Source organism: Neofelis nebulosa, chromosome 2, assembly GCF_028018385.1.
Source record: "Neofelis nebulosa isolate mNeoNeb1 chromosome 2, mNeoNeb1.pri, whole genome shotgun sequence".
Lineage (NCBI taxonomy): Eukaryota > Metazoa > Chordata > Mammalia > Carnivora > Felidae > Neofelis > Neofelis nebulosa.
The window spans coordinates 205311365-205332615 of NC_080783.1; the positions used below are offsets into that span (position 1 = coordinate 205311365).

The window sequence follows — 21251 nt, forward strand, 5'->3', positions numbered from 1 at the left end:
CATTTAGAACTTTTTATAGGCTTAGGCTTGCGAAGTGATCCCGGAAGACTAAGTCTTCGTGGATACTTTATATAGAATTAGGCACTGAAATGAAAGAATTGACAGGCCTCAACTCACCCTGATATCACAGAGCAGAGAGCACAGCCGAACATACAAAAATGCAAAGCCCTAGGCTCTCTGGCTGGAGGGCACTACGACCGGTATTTGTACAGTGGGTATGCAGAGAAGTGCGTGCCTCGGGCAAGTTACCTTGTTAAGGTTGCCAAATCCCATCCTTTGCACTGCGGATGTTTTCCACTCAGGAAGAGGTGGCACAAACTGAACAGCCGGTGGCTGCTGCTTCAACACACCCAAGGGAAGGGTACAGAGAACTGCATCACATTTGTAAATAAAGGTTTGGCTTGTGGAGCGGGTATTCACAGCTATCACTTCACATCCTAGAGAGGATGGAGGGAAAAGACTTTACTGGTGATGAAGACAACACTGAATGTCCAGCGCACAACAGAATCTACGTACTACCTCCGTTAATTCTTACCATAAGTTTATGAAATCCGTCCTATTCATTTTTTGACAGAAGAAAACTGAGACAGTGGTGAAATAATCTGTCTAAGGCCACATGGGCAACAAGTGCCAGCACTCCAACGCTAATAGTCCAACTTCAGAGTCCTGGATCTTCACCACCACTGCACTGTCTTACCTTCCTGAGACACTGGTGCTCTTCTGGACTAACAGAAGAACATTATTACTTATCAGAGATTAAGTAAATTTAGGCCAAAGTTAAGAATAAAGGGCTATACCGGTAAAAGCAGTACCTCTCCACTGTGGTTAGGAGCTTACTAAAGGACCAGAACAGAAGACTGGGGCAGAGCATGCTATTCTTGAGAACGTACTGTGATGCCTAACTCGCCAGAGCAGGAATAAAGCTCAAAGGTGACCACAGAAAAGGCACTGAAAATAGGTTAATATTATTTTTCCTCATTTGTGTTTGAATTTTTTCTGCAATCGATACCTACTTATATAATTTCAAAAAATAAATACATAGCTCAAAATTGGTATGAAAGCTCAATTCATGTCTACTTTCTCACTGTTCTTAATCTGCCTGCAAATGGCTATTTAAAAGCTACAGGTCTCAACATCAGCTAGAAGCTGCATATGAAGGGCAAATTAAATGGAAACTGGTTTCAGTGGTTGTTTAAAAAAAAAAAAAAAAAAATCTGTGGTAAACTCTGCCGTTCTAGAAAACGGGCCATGAAGGGCAAGCAAGGTTGATGGCCACATCTCCACTTGTCATGAGGGCCCTGGGAGAGGGGAGTGGGGTGACTAGCTATCATCAAGAGTTCTAGACTATTAATTCCAAAGGTGGGTGGACAGCGGGTTCTCTGTACTCAACATTAAATGTTCCCTGAAACCAGCAACAGTGAGCATTGAGCCACCATGGGAATCACAGGGCAATTCCAGCTCTGAAGCCATCTTATTAGCAGATTGCTCCTAGAATCAGAAACCAGCCTGAGCTGTTAGCCCACAGGTACAGGAATGGATCCAAAGATCAAGACGCAGATGGTGAAACACAAGGGGTGGGGCCCACTGTGTCTAGAGGCCAAACCCTGGTATTTAAGAATACATTCAGCAAAATGAGACCTAAAGTCACTGGCTATGGTTACAATACCAAAGTAATTCGCGTACAAATTGGAAACTAAGACTTGCCTCCGTTCTTTGGCTCACACAACGATGGGACCAGAATGTCAGAGGCTCTACAAGGGCTCAATCCTTTTGTAAATGCAAATTTTTAAAAATCAGGAGTCCTAGTTTCCGCAGCATTTGATGAGGAAACATGTTTTCTGTAGGTCAAACTCAACGAAAGATCAGTTTCAGAGTAAGGGGTTTGTCTTATCAGCGAAGCAGTGACGTACCTGAAGCTGTGTACCGAACCTGCCGCACCGCTGTATTCAGCTTAATGTCTAGGCCTTCTGCTAAAGCCACAGGCACACAAGAGTAGCCATTCCTCACTGTTAGGTGGCTGCCAGTAAACTCAAAGTCATCATCCTAAAAGGAGAGAAAAGGACATACATCCATATTGTCTTAATTTATGCCAAATATACGGATTTCTGTAAGATTAACACTGAAAAACACTAGTTGGTGGAGAAGTCAGTATTCTAAGGCAGAAATTAAAACTACCACTCAGTCATCAGCTACAGCTGCCCCAGACAAGACAAGATGCCAAAATGTCCCTAATGGCCGTATCCGAGAGAGTTTTCTCCTCACAGTCCTACACCCCATTCCTCAATCCAGACTGTCCAAAGGGAGGTGGGATCTCATGAAGAAAGATGATTCAATACATTTAGACGATTAGTCTGTTTGGCTTTTGAACACATTACAGATTTGGCAGGTCAGATTCACCATCCTAATTACATTTTCTTTTACCTGAGAACAAAATCAGTTTTTATTTAATAAACTTAACAAGTTTGAAAGATGAGGAAGACTTCCAAAACTCAGGTGGTCAAACTAGATGAAAATCTGGGATTATAAAGAATGGCCCAAGATGATCCATATAGTGAAGAAGTCAACATTTGACCTGGAAGAATTCCCAAAATGACCCTATTTCTTTGAATTTACTGGAAATTTTTCTATATAGAGAAATTCTTGAAGGCTAGTCAGTATTTTCTAATCTTATGAACTTTCTGGGGGAAAATAGCATGATTCTTTCAAATTAGACAAAAATACTGGGTTGGCTGAACTCACAACTTAGTGACAGATCTATCTGCTCCCCATACCAGTCAGTTCAAAACATTCAAAATTTAGTAAGATGACAAATGGGTACATATTGACACTTCAAATGATAAATCAGTGACTAGGAAAGGTCTAATTTAGTATTTACATGAAAGAAAAGAAACTGGGAATTCTGTAGGATTTTTACCACTAGTAAGTCCAATCCTCCCTATAATTCAAATACTGAAGAATAACAAGGGTATAACCTAAAGATTAAGAATTCAAACTAATTTTACGAGGAAAATGTACAATGAAAATACAAATATCTAAGTAAAAATGTAATACTGACTTCTGTAGTCTTCGGTCTGGTCAAAGTCTGAGATTTGGAGATTAGTCCATTCAGGATCCAAAAAGCCCTGTGACTTCTCACCAGTTCAAGAGTAAGTCACACTTAAAATACTTAAGAATAATTCAACAAGGGGCGCCTGGGTGGCTTAGGTAGTGGAGCGTCTGACTCTTGATACCTGCTCAGGTCGTGATCTTGCTGTCGTGAGATCGAGCCCCATGTCAGGGCTCTGTGCTGAGCATGGAGCCTGCTTGGGATTCTCTCTCTCCCTCAAAATAAATAAAAACTTAAAAAAAAAAAAAAAAAAAAAAGAAATCGACAAAAGATGTGTAAAACCTGTACACTGAAAACTGTTAAAATATTGCTGAGAAACATTAAAGAAAACCTAAAAAATGGAGAGATATACCATACCATGTTCAAATCCCCATACCAATCAAAATCCCAAAAGGTATTTTTTATAAAAATCAATAAACTGATTCTAAAATTTTTATGAAAATACAGAAGACTTACAAGAGCCAAAATAATTTTAAGAAAGAAAACAAAAAATGTCGGAGAACTTGCACTAATTTCAACATGTATCATAAAGCAATAGTAATTAAGAGCATATGACAGTGGCATACGGATAGACAAATAAATGAACAGGAAGGAGTAACCATAAATAGTCTCACACATGGTCAACAAAGATGCCAAGACAAACGAAGAAAAGGATGGTGCTAGAATTAATTAGATAGCCATATGGAAAAATATGAACCCTAACCTCACTTTTCATTGTACACAAAAATTAAAATGGGTCATAAAGAAAACAACAACAAAAAAACCAAAATGAATCACAGAGCTAAGTTCATAAAACTTCAGAAAGAAAATAGGAGAAAAACTGGTGATCTAAGTTTAAACAAAAATTTTTCAGGATAAAAAAGCACACAGGCTAAATAAAAGAGAGTTGAGAAATATGGACTTCATAAAATTAAAAAGTTTTGCTTTTTGAAAGGTACTACTTAGAAAATGAAAAAGGAAGCTATGGACTGGAAGAAAATACTTACAAAACATAAATCTGACAAAGGAATTGTATCCACAATCTAAAGAACATAATGAACTTCTTAAAATTTTTTTTAACATTTATTTATTAAAAAAAATTTTTTTTTAACATTTATTTCTTATTGACAGTGAGAGAGCATGAGCATGGGAGGGGTGGAGAGAGGAGGAGACACAGAATCTGAAGCAAGCTCTAGGCTCTGAGCTGTCAGCATAGAGCCTGACGCGGGGCTCGAACCCACAAACCACGAGACCATGACCTGAGCCGAAGTGGGATGCTTAACTGACTGAACCACCCAGGCGCCCCAACATTTATTTATTTTTGAAAGAGAGAGAGGCAGAGCATGAGCAGGGGAGGGAGGGGCAGAAAGAGAAGGAGACACAGAATCTGAAGCAGGCTCCAGGCTCTGAGCTGTCAGCACAGAGCCCAACGTGGGGCTCAAACCCACAAACCGTGAGATCGTGACCTGAGCCAAAGTCGGACGCTTAACCAACTGAGCTACCCAGGTGTCCTAGAACATAATGAACTCTTAACACAATTCAACAAGAGGTCAGACAACCAGATTTTTTTTTTTAATGGGCAAAAGATCTGAACAGACTTTTCACCAAAGAATAGACATATGAATGGCCAATAAGTACATGAAAAGTTGCTTCACATCACCTATTATTCAGGAAATGTGAAATAAAACCACAATGAAATATTACTATATAGCCATTAGAATGGCTAAATTTTCAAAAACTGGCAATGCTAAGTATACACAAAGGCTATATTCTGTATGATTATATACCATATGGTTCAATTTATATGTAATTCTAGAAAAAGCAAAACCATAGTGACAGAAAGCAAACCAGGGGTTGTCTTGGGCCAGGAGTGGGAGGGCTGGGAACTGACCACAAAGAGGCAAGAGAGAACTTTTCAGGATGATGGACATGCTCTGTATCTTGATTGTGGTGGTGGTTCACGACCATGTTGGTTTGGCAAAACTTCAAACTGTTCACTTAAAACAGGCAAACTGTACTGTACGCAAATCATACCTCTTAATAAAGCTGTTTAAACACCTATATACATGGGGCGCCTGTGTGGCTCAGTGGGTTAAACGTCTGACTTCAGCTCAGGTCATGATCTCACAGTCTGTGAGTTCGAGCCCCATGTCGAGCTCTGTGCTGACAGCTCAGAGCCTGGAGCTTACTTCAGATTCTGTCTCTTTCTCTCTCTGACCCTCCCCACTTGTGCTCTCTCTCAAAAATAAATAAATGAAAAAAAAATTAAAAAAAACCCAAACACCTACATACAAATTAACAGCTTCTCCTACGAGCTCTCTCAAAGACATACACGACAAAAGAAATGATAATGAAACTTACCTGATCCCAATGTTTAAGGGAGAGTGTAGAGAGAGGTGTGGCATTAGCAAATTCAAGATTTGCAAAATGCCAATCAAGTATCTGTCTGTCTCTTGATGAGAGATACACGTCGCTGCAAAATGAAACCAGGAACACAGGTTATTAAAAGGACATCAATACTATTCTCAGTGGGCTGATGTGGATGATCTTAGTATCTGTGAGGGAACCTAAGCCTGGTACTGTGCCTTTTATAAAGAAATTCCTTTATTACTGGTGCCTAGACTGTGCCAAGCTCACTTTCTAAAGCAAATTACTATCAGGCTTCATTTGTCTGAATAAAAGACTTCTTCATATTGGCACCTGTCATCATAAAAGCTTATTTGAAAGCATGATTTTTTTTTTTTTTTAACAAGAATGGGTAGCATTCCCAATTACAGAAGAGAGTAGAATATATGTGGAGGTCAAATGCACCATGGATTACAGTATCAGCATACAAGTATTCACTGTCAAAAATTCAATGGAAACACAGTGCAATACTTTCCTAGTCCTCAAAATTATGGGAATTTAAGATAGTACTACCTTCTACCCCACTCAAAGAAGACAATATATTTTATTCGAATGTCAGGTCTCATGGAGAAAGGCTTTTTTTTTTTTTTTTTTAAACATTTATTTATTTTTGAGAGACAGAGTGAGACAAAGTGAGAGTGGGGGAGGGGCAGAGAGAGAGGGAGACACAGAATCGGAAGCAGTCTCCAGGCTCTGAGCTGTCAGCACAGAGCCTGATGCGGGGCTCGAACCCACAGACCGTGAGATCATGACCTGAGCCAAAGTCGGACACTCAACCGGCTGAGCCACCCAGGTGCCCCTAGAAAGGCTCTTTCTAAAAAAATCAATGTATTTAAGTACCTAGGACACTCTTACACATTAAAATTATAATCCATTCATTGGACATAAATAAAAGCCCAGAGTGCTTTATAATTTTCCTTCTAAATATAACAGAAAGAATAGCAGAAGCTATCTCTCAGAACATCTGCAAGTTTTCCTTACCTTGGGGGATTGGCTTCCAATTCTTGAAGTTTTTCTTCTAGCTTTCCTTGTGTTTCAGCTAATTCATCATATTCCTGATAAAGTTAAGAGAACTGGGTTGATCTTGATGGGTCAGAGACCAACCTCGTCATTTATACCACAAAGTGTAAGGCCTGGACCACATCCCTGTCCAGGTCCTATCCCTAAGGGTGCCTCAGCTTAAGGCTGGATCAGGGCAGGGAGAGGGCAGGCAGGAGAAGGATATAAAGGAATAGCATACAACTGTGCTACAAAATAAGAGTGGAAAAGAATAGCAACTACCACTTCCTGTGCATTCACCATGTCCCTAGCATGGCATAAAGCATTTGATTTTATTTTTTTATATAATTTATTGTCAAGTTAGCTAACATATAGTGTATACAGTGTACTCTTGGCTTCAGGAGTAGGTTCCTGTGATTCATCACTTATATACAACACCCAGTGCTCATCCCAACAAGTGCCCTCCTCAATGCCCATCACCCATCTTCCCCACCCCCTATCCCCACCCCATCAGCTCTCTTTGCCTCCCTGTTCGTAACTATTTTTTTTCCTTTCCTTCCTCCATGATCTTCTGATAGGTTTTTCAAATTCCACATGAGTGAAAACATAGATCTGTCTTTCTCTGACTGACTTATTTCACTTAGCATAATATCCTCCAGTTCCATCCATGTTGTTGCAAATGGCAAGATTTCATTCTTTTTCATCGCCGAGTAGCATTCCATTGTGTGTATGTGTGTGTGTTGCGTATGCGTGTGTGTGTGCACACACACAATCTTCTTGGGATAAAGCATTTTAGATCCCTTAAAACTGGGAAGTATTAACCACATCACCGATGAGGTGATTAAGGAGTCTAAGGTCCCATGGCTAGGAGAGACTAAGTTACGGATTTCAATCTGACAGTTTGAGATCAAATGACTGAAGTCCATGTCCATTATCATTATTCTAAACTGCCAGGGATAAACTGTGACAAGGAGCTAAACTGAGATTTAAGTAAGTTAAAGGGTGAGATTATGAAAACAAAGTAGAAATTCTGAAGAAAATGCAGATCCCAAACCGAACTAACCCATTCAGTCACCTTGGCTCCTGTTACCAAACCCCTGTCCTTCCTATCATAGGCACCTGTGATTGGCTAGTTGCTCTCCCTTTTCCAAAGTTTCCTAGATCTATACTCTTTTTTAGGATTCCTAGTAAACCCACTCAGGCATGTACGTATACCACACCTTGCACAGGGCAGTCAGATCCCTGTGTTTACTTTTCACTAAGAACTCTGCAGTGATATCTCTGGGTGGCTTGACCTCAGATGCTTCTTTGTATTGCTGATGGAGTTCTTTAATTTTCTCTTTCAAATTTACCATCTAAGAGGGAAAAATACAAATTTACCATTGCAGATAGTGATGTAATCCGTCTCCAAATCACAGGCTTTGGTTCCTCCCCTAAACTGCTATTATACCAAAACACGTTACGATGCAAGGTCCTTAGAATTCTTAAATACCTCTTATACATCATATTTCAGGACAGGGAAAAAAATCCTGTATGGCTCAACACAGAGTTATCACATCAGTATCAGAGAAGTAAGATCACCTCTATCTTCCAAAACAAATGGAGAACCAGGAATGTTCCATTAATATATAGATAATATACATTATATATATTCATATATATTAATATACATAAATTAACATATATATGTTATATATATTTATATTTCCAGGGAAAACAAAACACTACCAATTTAAGTTAAACTTACTGTTTTGGGAAACAAATCGTCACGACTCGTTTTCTAAATTATGTAAAAGGCTAAATAACCACACAGGACCATCCGAAGCCATTCCTAATGTTAGTTTCTCAGGTTTCTGACGGTATTGGGCCCCACAGCTATCCCACCAGCTGGCCATCCTCCAGCTTCTCTGCTCATTTCACCCGTGCCATAATCCACGAAGAGGCTGTGCCACAGACCTCTTCATTTGACAGGATGAAGAAACAAGGCACAGAGTGAGGGAAGAGTCTGGTCACAAGATGCACCCAGATTTTGCATTAAAAAGCTCCCCACAGGGGCTGTCCCACTTCATGTTTTCTTCCTAAGTTGATGTTGTGTTTGCAGCTGGTAGGAGGATCAGGAGAAACAAATGGTTTGGAGTCTGGAGCTGGGTCTCTGGGAAGTGGTGGGAAAGAAGAGCCCTCAACAGACATACCACTGGGGAATATCCCCATACTGGCACCTCAAGCCAAGTAATCGTGGCAACAAATTATGGTCCTGGCTGTTGATCCGTTGTCTTCCTCAGTGGGAACTTCACCCCAGCACAGCGAATCTCCCTTTTATCACAGAATCCAGCAGAGGGCACTGGGCTACCTTTGCAACAGCCAAAGGGAACCTGACATAGGAAAGACCTATTTCCCCTGGCAAAAATTTACCAGTAATATCGTACTGAAAGACTGACAGAAAAACAGTGCCTCTTGTTAGTCACGATTTTCTAAGGGAAAAAAAAAACAACTTTTAAATTTCTAAAGGCTTTGCTCCTCCCCCCCCCCCCCCCCCACTTCCCCCGGCTGATGCAGCTTTAGCTATTAAGAAAATACAAAATTTCACCTTATTAAGAAGTTCTTTCAACTCCTCCTGGGTCTTCACTATCTTCTTCCAATGTTCAATTTGCTCATCTTTGACATGCTTTTCTTGTAACCTAAAAGAGATACTACATATATGTGCTTTGGCCACACAGCTAGCTTTGCAGCACAAGACAGGAGCCCATCAAAACCATTCAAGGACATCGAGACTGAACTTTCTAATACTCTGGAACAAGAAAGTTAGCTGGTGCCAAATTATTTTCTAGGTGATGTTAAATATAGTTCAGTACCATAAAAGCTGTGAAGTTTAGAATTGAGAGGGGACTTAAGGATAATTTAATTACTTTAAAAGGTTTTACTTTGGGATTTAATTCACATGAAAATAAGTGAAAACTAGCTCAAATAGTACTCGCTGAAAAACTCAAAAACATAAACAGCAAATGTCTAAATGTAATTCACTATATAATAAGCAATATCAAAGTACTTACTGAATGACAACTTCCAGTGCCTGCCCAAGGGACACAGGCTTATTATTGAGGACATTGAAGTCGAGCTGATGACTAAGGTAAGATGTAGCTTCCAGTAACCGGTTAAACTCTTGCTCTACCATTTCATCTTTCTCTTTAGGAACCTGAAAATCCGAAATATAGCAGAGTTGGTCCTTACAAAAAGACTAAACATAACCAGCCATGAAAACACAAATGCTCTATAGTTTTTAAAAGGTCAAAACATGTACCTCAAAGGGTGAACCTTTGAGGGCAATGATTCAAACTTTCTTTTCTATGAAGTGGTCAATTTCATTAAATGACATGTGAAATGTTTTGGCCCTGATATTTTCCTATTCTCCCAATTGTGCCATCAGAGCTGGGACTCCACCTCTATTAATAGCCACAGGATTCACACTGGTGCTAATTGGTGCTAACTGGAGTTATGTGGAGCACATAACTGACATGCACTGAGATAAGCTGGGCCGACATGCAAACGACACACTGGAGAAGTCTCAGAGAACAAAAACTATGTCAACACACCTGAGGACCTTCCAGAATAAGGGCAAGATGGAAAAATAAGAAGCCCAAGGTATTGCCTTCCCCTCAAAGATGAATTTCAGGTGGGAGTAGGGAAGAGAAAAGTGAAATTCATGGCTATTAATAAGAACACAATAGCACCCTCATTCTTTTGCAGAGTAACAGTGTTTTATGGCACCAGTTAGGTTCAGAATTGAATGTCCAAAGCTCTTAGGCTGTGACTGACTGAGGTACCAGGTCTGGCTCGTTATTTTGCAAGAAGAGAGGAGACTGCAAAGCAGATCATCAAGCTGCAAGACCGTGTTCCTAATCCCTACTGTGCCCCTGCCTATTGATGCCATCAGTTAGTTGACACAAATCCCTCTGCTACTGCTTAATTCTTAGAACCCTAAAGTAAAATGCATCTGCAATTCTCCTGAATTCGTGGTAGTAGCAAGACGGAAAAAGCATGGCTAAGGCAAGCATGTCTAAAGCAAGCATCTCTTGCCAGAATAAACCGGGGCATCAATTGGGAAATGGAAGTTAACATATGGAATTTCACTTTACAGTCAACCTAAAACTGGTTAGCATTAAAGAAAGTTCTAATAAACACTAAGGCCAAGGAGGAGTGATCTTTTAATCAGAGGTAACTTGTGGACAAGATCATCACAGTAAGACTCTCTCATCTGAAACTCCTTAGTGTTTGCCTTTCCAATTAAACAATTTTAAAGCACTAGTCTCTGCCCCTTTACTGAGGAGTCGCACAGTAACTCTGTAAGATGAGCCATGGTGTGGCAAAAGAATATAGCAGGAAGTACAATCTGAACCAAAACAAGAAAGGGAAAAGGACCATAACACTCTTTGGGAATTGTAGATACGACACCATAACTACTTATCCAATCAGTCATATTCCAAAGCATCAAATTCTAAAAGGCCACAGATGGGAGTGATCAGGAAATCTTTATGAATTTAGAGAATCCTCCTTGGCCTAAGAAATATAAATCCCTGAGAATCTTCCAGCTTATGCTGAGAAATAAGGCAGAGAATCAGGCTTTGGATGCTTGGTGCCCTTTATATATCAGAGTGGTACCTAAGACTTGGTGGATCCAACATCTCTAACCTACCCATTCAACTCCACGGCCAAAGAAAGGAGCTCTTAGTGACATCCCTACTTGTTCCGATTCCACAGCATCAGAGCTGATGGAAGAAACCCTCTTATCAGGAATTTCATTTACTTTCTCATCAGTTACTTTTCCTCAATGATGTGATGGGTCATATACAGAGCAACTCAAAGCAATGCTGAAATTTTGCTTGGTGTAATTCCTACAATGATGTTACCAAAGACATTTCTAGAAACTCTAAATTTGGTGCTTCTTTAAAAAAGGAAACAATTATATTTTTAATATACAATCTATACAGTTATGAGATCTTAACTGATCACAGATGCAATGTCCATGACTGCTTTTCCTGGAGTACAAAATAGTGATATTTCTATATGTGGCTTCAAAAATGCCCAGCAAGAAGATGCTATAGAAGCAAGAGGGACCAGATCACACGTGCCTCTGCAATAGGGCAGAATGTGCCAATACACAAGTGTGCAAATGGTACAGATTAAAGCTCTTCCAGTGTCAACTGGATGGCTTGCTTCAGACAAGCTTTAATCTTTGTAGCTAGGGTAACAGTCACAATAAGGAAGTTCATACTGAAAAAGTACGCAGCACTCAGGCTCAGTAACTGGGGTCCAGGGTGTGTGGTAGAGAAACATTTAAAGGGACACTGTCAAGGTTAGAGGGACCAAATTTGACCTTTTGTTTCTTCCCTCTGTCTGCTGAGCAGCCCACTTGATTCATAACACTTTCCCCTTTAATCCACCCACACCCCCCCACAAAAAAACCTTTTTACATGCGCTTTCAATGACAAAAACTCAAATGGCACCAGCCCAACATATAGGCGCAACTCTACAACAACAAACCAGTGTGAATGTATGATGGAGAGGATCTTTGGAAGGGAAAGATCTAAAGTTTCAAGCTTTTAATGGGTTATTGTAAACAGTGAAGAAAATGATTTGAAAAATTATTAAAAAAAAATACCTTGACAGTGTCCTTTTAACCAGTGCAGCAGAGAGAGAAATAAACTGTAAATAACAGCCCAACAGCCACGTCAAGTTTAGTTTTGTACGACAGCAATAAAATCAAGGCTTTAAACACATAGCATGACAGAAGCATTCTGTTAGCTCAGAAGCTGCAACCACCAGAGAAATAAGGAACAGACTGTATAGACACCAAAATGGGAAAGTCAAGGCATATAAATGGGCAAAAGAAAAGCAGCTGGTGGGGATTGGGGGTGGGGGTGTAAAGGGAGATGGTGTCAGAAAGCAGTGAGGAATAAAGCAAAACTCAATAAAACAGAAAAGGAGAAACACAGAACAGTGACGAGAACAACAAAATCAAACAAACAAACAAACAAACAAACACCAAACCAAAAGATTACTGCCTCCTCTGACTGACAGCAAGGATGACAGACTGCATCTCTGGTCCACTGACTGGGGTCCACTGCTCTAATTCGAGACTCCGCTCTTCAGAATAAGAGAAACAGCACTTAGGCCCCATCCGTTTTCCACCTAGTTAAGCACTTTTAAGACTGTTGCCAGAGAGACCAGGGATAGTTCTGAAACCTGGAGTTTTTCCCCATTAACTTTAAAATTCCACTTTGAAATTTAAGAAATATTTGGAAAACAGCAAATACCTGTCCATTAGGAAATCAACACTGGGGAAAAAACCAAAATGTATTTTTGATATATTTAAATCTTGAATCTGTTTCTAAAATCAAGCTGGTCAGGTATGTTCTACTTGACAATGAAAAGAACTGACAAACCTGAGCAGCCCTTAAGTACCTGTTTCAGGTTACCATCTTCCCCTTGGTGAGAACCCTTGAACTGTTAGTTCCACGAATAGTTGTTGAAAGGAGCTGAAATACTGGCCATCTTTAAACACAAGTCACAATTTTAATTTTACCTGGCCATTCTATTCTAGCTTCTTATACTGCATCCTGAGAAAAGAACCTCGCAAATGATTGCAAAAGGCTAACAAGTACCATGTTGATGGCAGCTGGATTTCTAGATTACAACATATTAAGAACCTATTAACAACAAATTAAGAAGGAAAAGGATCTCTGATATCATTTTCTTTTTAAAAAAAAAAAAATTTTTTTTTTAACGTTTATTTATTTTTGGGACAGAGAGAGACACGGCATGAACAGGGGAGGGGCAGAGAAGAGAGGGAGACACAGAATCTGAAACAGGCTCCAGGCTCTGAGCCGTCAGCCCAGAGCCCGACGTGGGGCTCGAACTCACAGACCGCGAGATCGTGACCTGAGCTGAAGTCGGACGCTTAACCGACTGCGCCACCCAGGCGCCCCTCTGATATCATTTTCTAGCAAAGAATCAAACAAAAAGGGTATCACTTGACACAGATTTTTTTTTAAACAGATTTTGATTCTGACTTTTCAGAGCCATTTATTTCTCTATGAAAGGCTCCAAACAGCTCCTTCAAACTAAGAATCCGGCGAGTCTCACGGCTCTGAATGGGTACAATCTTGATTGCTTTGATCCTGTAGAAATTATATGGAGCATCCCTGAACAAGGCTGGGGGAAGAGCAGCCTGTGTATCTAGCCCATGTAGAATACATTTAAGGAGAACCAAGTGACTTTCTGGATAAGGTCCCTAATCCTGCAAGAAGTCATCTCATAGGAAGGCAGCTCTCCTCAGTCCTACCTCTAGTTGCACTGTCATCATGAGGTCTTTAGTAGGTCTTCAAAACACTGCCCATTTCTCTGACTTCCAGTCTGCATAAGTTCTCTAGCAGCAAGGCAGACTGGAGTTATGGGCAGGTAGGTTCTAGACACTCAAAGTTCTGAGATTTAGCCAGAGAAATCCTCAGGAAGAGTAATACAATGAAAAATAGCTCTAGTGACCCAATTTGACCAACAGAGGCTTTGGTAAATCTCTGCTGATACCATTTCCATGCACTTCTAAAATTATGATCAAACGAAAGATTAAGATTAGTACCTTTGGTAAAACCTGGAAGAAAAATTTACATCGGAAGAGTCTTTAATTTAAATTCCCAAATAGCTAAAAGAAAGGAGATATAGCATTATATAATCCCTAAAGGGAGAATAAGAACAACAGGTGTGTCCCTAATCCAAATAAGATTCATTGTGATTCTAGAAATGGAGATGGGTGCCTCCTCCCAATTTTTTTACCTCATAAGAAATCTTTAGGAGGTGTCATAGATTTCCATAAACCAGTAACTAAGCTGTGTGAAGGCACACACAACATGTCTAAGGAGTTCACTCTAGTAGTTTCTAGCACACAGTAGAGATGCTCCATAAATTTATTAAATGAGTAATAGAGGTGCTCCATAAATTTATTAAATGAATAATAAAGTTTGGAAAAGCAAAGTCAGTATCATAACTATATTTGAAAGGAAAGTAACTATTTTACAACTTTAGGAACATTAAAGGCAGGCATGAGATTTTTTGATTTATAAAATGTAAAAGAGAAACTACCATTAAAATACTAAAACTATTTCCACAAAGGAATAGGAAGACTGAAAAGGGCAGTAGTTCTGTGTCAAAAGTGTGACTAACCTAATAAGCATCACTGTTTGTGAATATAGGCAAAAACTTGGTAAACTGTGGTAGGTACTGAGTGTATACCCAATTAATGGCCTTTATAAAAGACCCAGTACTTGTTACCTGTCAAGTATATTTTTCTTCCTCATAACAGTTGAGCCACTCCCAAGGAGAAAATCAAGATCTGTTTCTCCAAGTAACTGAGTCTCTGGGCCTCACTTTGTAAAAAAAAAAAAAAAAGAAAGAAAGAAAAAGAAAAAACAGAAGAAACAACTCCCTCCCCCCACCATGGAGACCAGAGATCTTATAATGAATACATAATGCTACAGCACCGAAGGAATTTGATTCAGGTACCTTTTCATTACTCAAAAAAGCCAAAACAAAAGTCGATTTTAAAGCCCCTGAGTTACAGGAGTATAGGAGATACAGAAAACATTTACAGTTATATTTCTGCCATCTCCCCACCAATCCATGTTTCCAGTATCCTCACTGGTGACTCCCAAAATATTTCTGAAATATGAATTACCCCTGTTTCCCAACTATCTCCATATCCAGTTACAACATAGTTCACAGTTTAACTCCATCATCAGTCAATCTGAGGGCAGCTGTTGTACTGGCTCTGTTTTTATAGGCTCAGAAGACACTTCTATTCACTGCGATATCCTATGTTAGAACCAAATAAGAAAGCCCTTGTTCTAGTCATCTGGAGCCATAAAAAAAGCTTCTATCAAAAACAAACACAGAAGCTCAACAGCCTAGCTGCCAGTGCACAACCACAGAGAATAAAGAAGTGAACTCTTTCAGGGATTCTTACGATTGTGATTAAAACAACAAGTTAACAGAGCAAAAACCACTTGCTATGTGATTTTTCTCGCACAGCAGCAAAATGACTAGATATGGTGGATGTGTTAAGACCGTATTACAAATGATATTTGTCACTCTGAGTTAACTGCTGACTTTGTGTAAGATGAAAATTAATTTCTATGTACTAACAGAACCATCAAATCACCTTCTTTCGCACTGAGGCTGTCCACAAAGAATGAAGACAATCCCATTTCATTCGACAGTTTACTAAAGAAAATCAATGGCTGAGTGAATGTCCACTCTAAGGCGGCTTTGATGCCTCCTTAGTATTAACTAATAAAAGAAAGCTCTTGGAGAAGGAGACTCAGCTGATGCACATAGGCAACTGGGGTTGCACACACTTATTCCAGCCCCCATCTTCTCTGAAGTACAGGCATGCCTCAGAGATACTGCGTTCAGTTCCAGACCACAATAAACTGAGTCAAATGAATTTTTTGGTTTCCCAGTGCATATAAAAGTTTTTTTACACAGTACTGTAGTCTAAGTGTACAACAGCACTATGTCTACAAAACAATGTACACACATTAGTTCAAAAATACTTTATTGCTAAAAAAAAAAAAAATGCTAACCATCATCTAAGCTCTCAGTAAGCTATAATCACCGTTCACAGATTACTATAACAAATAATAATCAGAAACTCTGAAATACTGTGAGAATTACCAAAACCTGACACAGAGACACAAAGTTAGCAAATGCTGCTGGAAAAATGGCGCCAATACCCTTGCTCTATGCAAGGTTGCCACAAACCTTCAATTTGTGTTAAAAAGGTGGGGGGGGGGGCAATATCTGTAAGTGTAGTAAAGCAAAGTGCAACAGAACAAGGTATGCCTGTAAGGAAATTTGATCTGGAACACCAGGCAATATATCTTGGGTTCTACAACGTATTGACTACAATGACCCTATGCAAACACCATGTCTCAGCTTTAGATTCTTCCCCTGCAAAATGAGAGAATGAAGTACCTAACTGACCTACTGAATCCTCAGTTTCTAAAGTCAAGAAACATATTTGCAATTATAAGCAAAATTAATGGAACTAGAAGCTCTTAGTGCCTGTCCCATAAGCCAAAAGCCAATCTACTGTTTAAAAAGTGTCCATTTCTACTTTGAGCTAGACTATTGGGAACAGCAAGATACAGAAACATTAACATGTCTTCTTAAGTTTGATTAACTCAAGGCAAACAGGACTCAAAGCTGCAAAGCATTTTCTCCCAAATTTGACTACTCTAGCTATTGCACCAAATAGGAACAAACTGACTTAGGCCATGCTTGAGGGGAATACTGGTATACTATCTGGAAACAAATGTCTTTAAAAATGTGTTAAAGCTCCTCTAACACCAAGAAAAGAGATAACCATTTCTCTAGGGATTTCTACTATAAAAAATTCTTTTTACTATTAGAAAGACTAAATAAACCTGTTCTACATTCAGGAGAGTCTAAAGAAAAAGACAATGTGTCTCAACGATCATCTTTGGTTTGGATTCCGTTACTTCTTGAGGATTAATGTAATATCCGCTTCAGAGACTTTGCTTCAATTCATTTCTCTACATTACTGCCTATCTACTTAAAACACCTATCTGCTCTCATCCCTCTGAAGTCCCAACCTACAAATCAGCACAGTAAGCAACACCCTCCACCCTCAACTTCACCTTTGTATCTTACCCTCACCAGTATAATCTCATCCTCCTTCAGAAACCTCTCCAAGTAAACATTTAAGAACAAAACAAAAAACCAAAAGGGGCACATGGGTGACTCAGTTAGGTGTCCAGGTCTCTATTCCGTTTTAGGTTGTGATCTCACAGTTCATGGAATGGAGTCCCATGTTGGGCTTTATGTTGACAGTGTGGAGCCTGCTTGGGATTCTCTCTGTCCCTCTCTCTCTGCCCCTCCCTCACTTGTGCTCATGCTCTCTCTCAAAATAAATAAATAAATAAATAAATGAATGAATGAATGAATGAATGAAAGAAAGAAAGAAAGAAAGAAAGAAAGAAAGAAAGAAAGAAACCAACCTGTCTTAAACCTTCCTCTACAACCACGGTAAGTTCTAAGCCATCTTCACCAATGCTTTTTCCCTCCAAATCTCTTCCCATTCTTGCCCTTCCCACTTTCAGAGAGAGTGTCTCTCTCTCACCACCCCCCCACCCTTGGCTCTTCTGTAGCAATTTATCCTTTATCTAACCTTGATTTTATGTTAATCTGCCTTGATTTTATGTTCCTCATATATGTATCAGTAATGTTTGTGGTTGGGGTCTTTTTTTTTGTTTCAGTGGTGAGGGAAGAGGGGGAGCACAGATTTTTAAAAACATTGTTTTTTTAATGTTTGAGAGAGAGACAGAGTGAGCAGAGGAGGGGCAGAGAAGGGAGACACAGAACCTGAAGCAAACTCTTGGCTCTGAGCTGTCAGCACAGAGCCTGATGTGGGGCACAAACTCAAAAACCATGAGATCATGACCTGAGCCGAGGTTAGACACTTAACCAACTGAGTCACCCAGGAGCCCAGGGGGAAGCACAGATTTTAAGGACACTTACAATTCCGGATGTTCTTGGGTTCATAAAATATCTGGAGTCACTAGAATTTAAGACCCTTGAGGGCAGAGAATACATAGTCAATGCTGAGAACAATGCCAGATCTTCGTAAATATTTAATAAATACTTGTTGACTGACTGTGATTGCTTTAAAACACCCCAGACTAGGGGAGCCTGGGTGGCTTAGTCAGTTGAGCATCCCACTCTTGATTTTGGCTCAGGTCATGATCCCAGAGTTACGGGACTGAGCCCCATGTTGGCTCTGTCTCCCTCCCTCCCTCTGCCCCTTCCCTGCCTTGCCCCAGCTCACTCTTAAAAAAAAAAAAAAAAAGAGAGAGAGAGAGAGAGAGAGACAGAGACAGAGAACTTAACAGATGCAACAAGACTGGAATAAGTGAAAGTTTATTATATTATACTATTCTACTATTTTTTTTTCTTAAACATTTTATTTTTAAATAATCTCTACACCCAAATTAGGGCTTGAACTCACAACCCCAAGATAGAGAGTAGCATGCTCCACTGACTGAGCCAGCCAGGTGCCCCTGCTTTTGTATAGGTTTGAAAATTTCCATAATATAAAGCTGGGAAAAAATCATCTGTGTACATGCTCCACTAGACTGTAGGGTCTTATATTCCAGAGACTGTCTTATTCCTCTGTATAGCCTTTACAGATCTTTACAGTGTAACAAAAGTTTACTGAATGGTTTTTTTGTTTTGTTTTGAGAGGAGAGTGCACACCTCTGCGTAGCGTGCGTGTGTGCACACACATGTGCACGCACGCAGGAGGCGCAGAGGGAGAGACAGAGTCTTAAGCAGTCCCTGCACCCAGTGCAGAGCCTGACATGGGGCTTGATCTCACGACCAAGTAAGATCATGACCTAAGCCAAAATCAAGAGTAAGACACTCAACTGAGCCACCCAGGCACCCCAGAAGTTTACTGAAATTTTTTTTTCTCTGAATTGCTGAGTTAACCTCTACTTCCTCCTTTTTTTCTTGCTCATTCTATTTTGTTTATGCTGCCAGAGGCTAACCTGCGCCCCCCAAACAAGCCCTGGGAGGAATCTGAACCCAGACTGATGTGAACGGGAGCCAAAGCATTCCCTGAAAGTCTGTCTTCTTCTGATATGAACCCCATAAAACCTAAAGGCTTTAGTGAGGATGTACATGGAACTTAGACTAAATTCAAGAGTTGGGACCTTACCCTTTTTAGCAACAATAGCTAAACTATATGCATATCGAATCTTCCCTTCCTCAAAATATAATGATGCTTATATCCCCAGAATTATAAACTTCTTCATTCTTGATAGGGGAAGAGTTAGTAAAAATTTTTGAATACAAACTTTTGAATTTCACCCACCCTCCAAAATTAGGACTCACTTACAGTCTAAGCCTCTCAACATAGTTGTTAAACTACTCTCACTCTCCATAGCAAACATCACTTCCACACTATTATCTGCTAAGTATGGAAGCTCCTATGCCTCTGGTCAACAAATACTTTAATCTACCAAAGCATCTGAGTTCAGTATCACCAGCTGGTTATTAGCTCAACAAAATCTTGAACCTACACACACAAAACTGAAGTCATAAAGAGCACACAGAGCTAAAGCACATGATGGAAGGCACAATACAAAGAAACGAAGAATCAGGCGTCAATTCCACAGGTCTCTTAGAGTAGGTAGCCACAGCCAAACAAAAAAATTACCTGTCTACCTAGCCTTCATTAAATGTCTAAAGATAAATGCCTAAATAGGCATGCAAATTTGCATTTATACAGTAATAATCCTTTCCTATATAGCTCAGAGTTAAGGAACAATAAGAATATCACATCATTTCTACCTTTGGCCCATACTGGTATGTGTGCACGTTCATCCACACATTTCCCCCACATTGTTGTTTTCAACTGAACCAAATAAATTTTGAAAAGTTCTGTTTGTCCTCAACTTACTGCTTGTCCATTGGCTTCATAAAGTGGGCATTTTTGCTTGATCTTGGCCAGTTCCATATTTACTTGTTTGCTGACCACAGCCATGGGATTCCCTCCTAAAAAAAACTCAAACTATTATATTCAACACAACTATGAAAAGAGAACAAAAAATTGAAGCAAAAGTATTTTTACTAAAAATTTAAAATACTCAAAGCTTAGGGTACGTGAATTATAGATCAAAAAATGCCCAAAGTAAATGTAGGATATATGAAATATGTAAGATAAGCATAAAGAAGGAAAAAAACCCCATGTTAGTTAACATTTTATTATAGATCCTTCTAGATTTTGTGTGCATAAAATTAGAGACATACACACACAAAAGGATCATAACACATGTACTGTTTTGTAATCTTCTTTCAACTTAGCAATAAACTGGCCATCATTTCAGGTTAATATAAGGCTACATAATTTTTAGTGGCTGTATAGTTCACTTTGTATAATAATTTAATCTTCAGAACTATGGGTTCTAATGTTTTGCAGTGCCACATGTAAAAAGCTCCCAACAACATGGCTCACTTGTCATTTTCTTGGGATAATTTCCGAGAACTGAATCTGCTAATAGGTCAAAACACGTACAATTTAAATTTTGCATATAGTGATGTATCTTTTCAGAAAGACTATCTGTCAATCTACCTCTTATGAACACTAAGAACAGTATCCTAAACCAAAATATCTTAAAGCCACATTTACGGCTTTAAAACCGAAGCTTGATAATGAGTCTCAGACCTTGTTTAACAGCACACTACTAAGGACTACTTACCAAGACCTGTTACTACCATAGCTCCAAGATCAGCTACATAGTTTCCCTTGCGAAATGTAGCCACTCGTCCACCCACTCGATCCTGTTTTCAGAAATTAAATGGCTAAAATCATCAATTCTATTTTAACCATGAGAACCTGGCATGGTACCATCCCAGGCCTCTTCTGTCTTTTATAATTTAACAAGGTATAGTTTATACATAGCATGCAGTGTGGGCACAATGAGCAAACAAAGTTTAACTATTTGAGGGAGTGAAAGGTTAATGAATGACACAGAATTAAGGGACAGGGGATAGAAAACAATTTGACAGCCAGAGATACTATTTAACTATAGCTACTATTCTCTCTCTACCCAGCTGTCTCTAACACCATTTACTATACAGGCTGACCAAGGGCCACTCACACACAGAAAATATCTGTTCACAAATTGTA

The 21251-nt window shown here is 39.5% G+C and overlaps 1 protein-coding gene across 2 annotated transcripts in view; it reads right to left on the reverse strand.

The window, feature by feature from the left end:
• Positions 1–21251, reverse strand: part of KDM1A (lysine demethylase 1A) — a 62427-nt gene that overhangs the window by 4251 nt on the left and 36925 nt on the right. For both annotated transcript variants that reach the window (XM_058718692.1, XM_058718693.1), the window contains 9 exons: positions 20821–20902; positions 20022–20116; positions 9541–9683; positions 9078–9168; positions 7711–7845; positions 6473–6546; positions 5447–5558; positions 1911–2043; positions 250–437 (listed from right to left, as the gene is read on the reverse strand). In XM_058718692.1, coding sequence (XP_058574675.1) covers positions 250–437; positions 1911–2043; positions 5447–5558; positions 6473–6546; positions 7711–7845; positions 9078–9168; positions 9541–9683; positions 20022–20116; positions 20821–20902 — 1053 coding nt within the window. The remainder of the gene's footprint in view (positions 1–249; positions 438–1910; positions 2044–5446; positions 5559–6472; positions 6547–7710; positions 7846–9077; positions 9169–9540; positions 9684–20021; positions 20117–20820; positions 20903–21251) is intronic.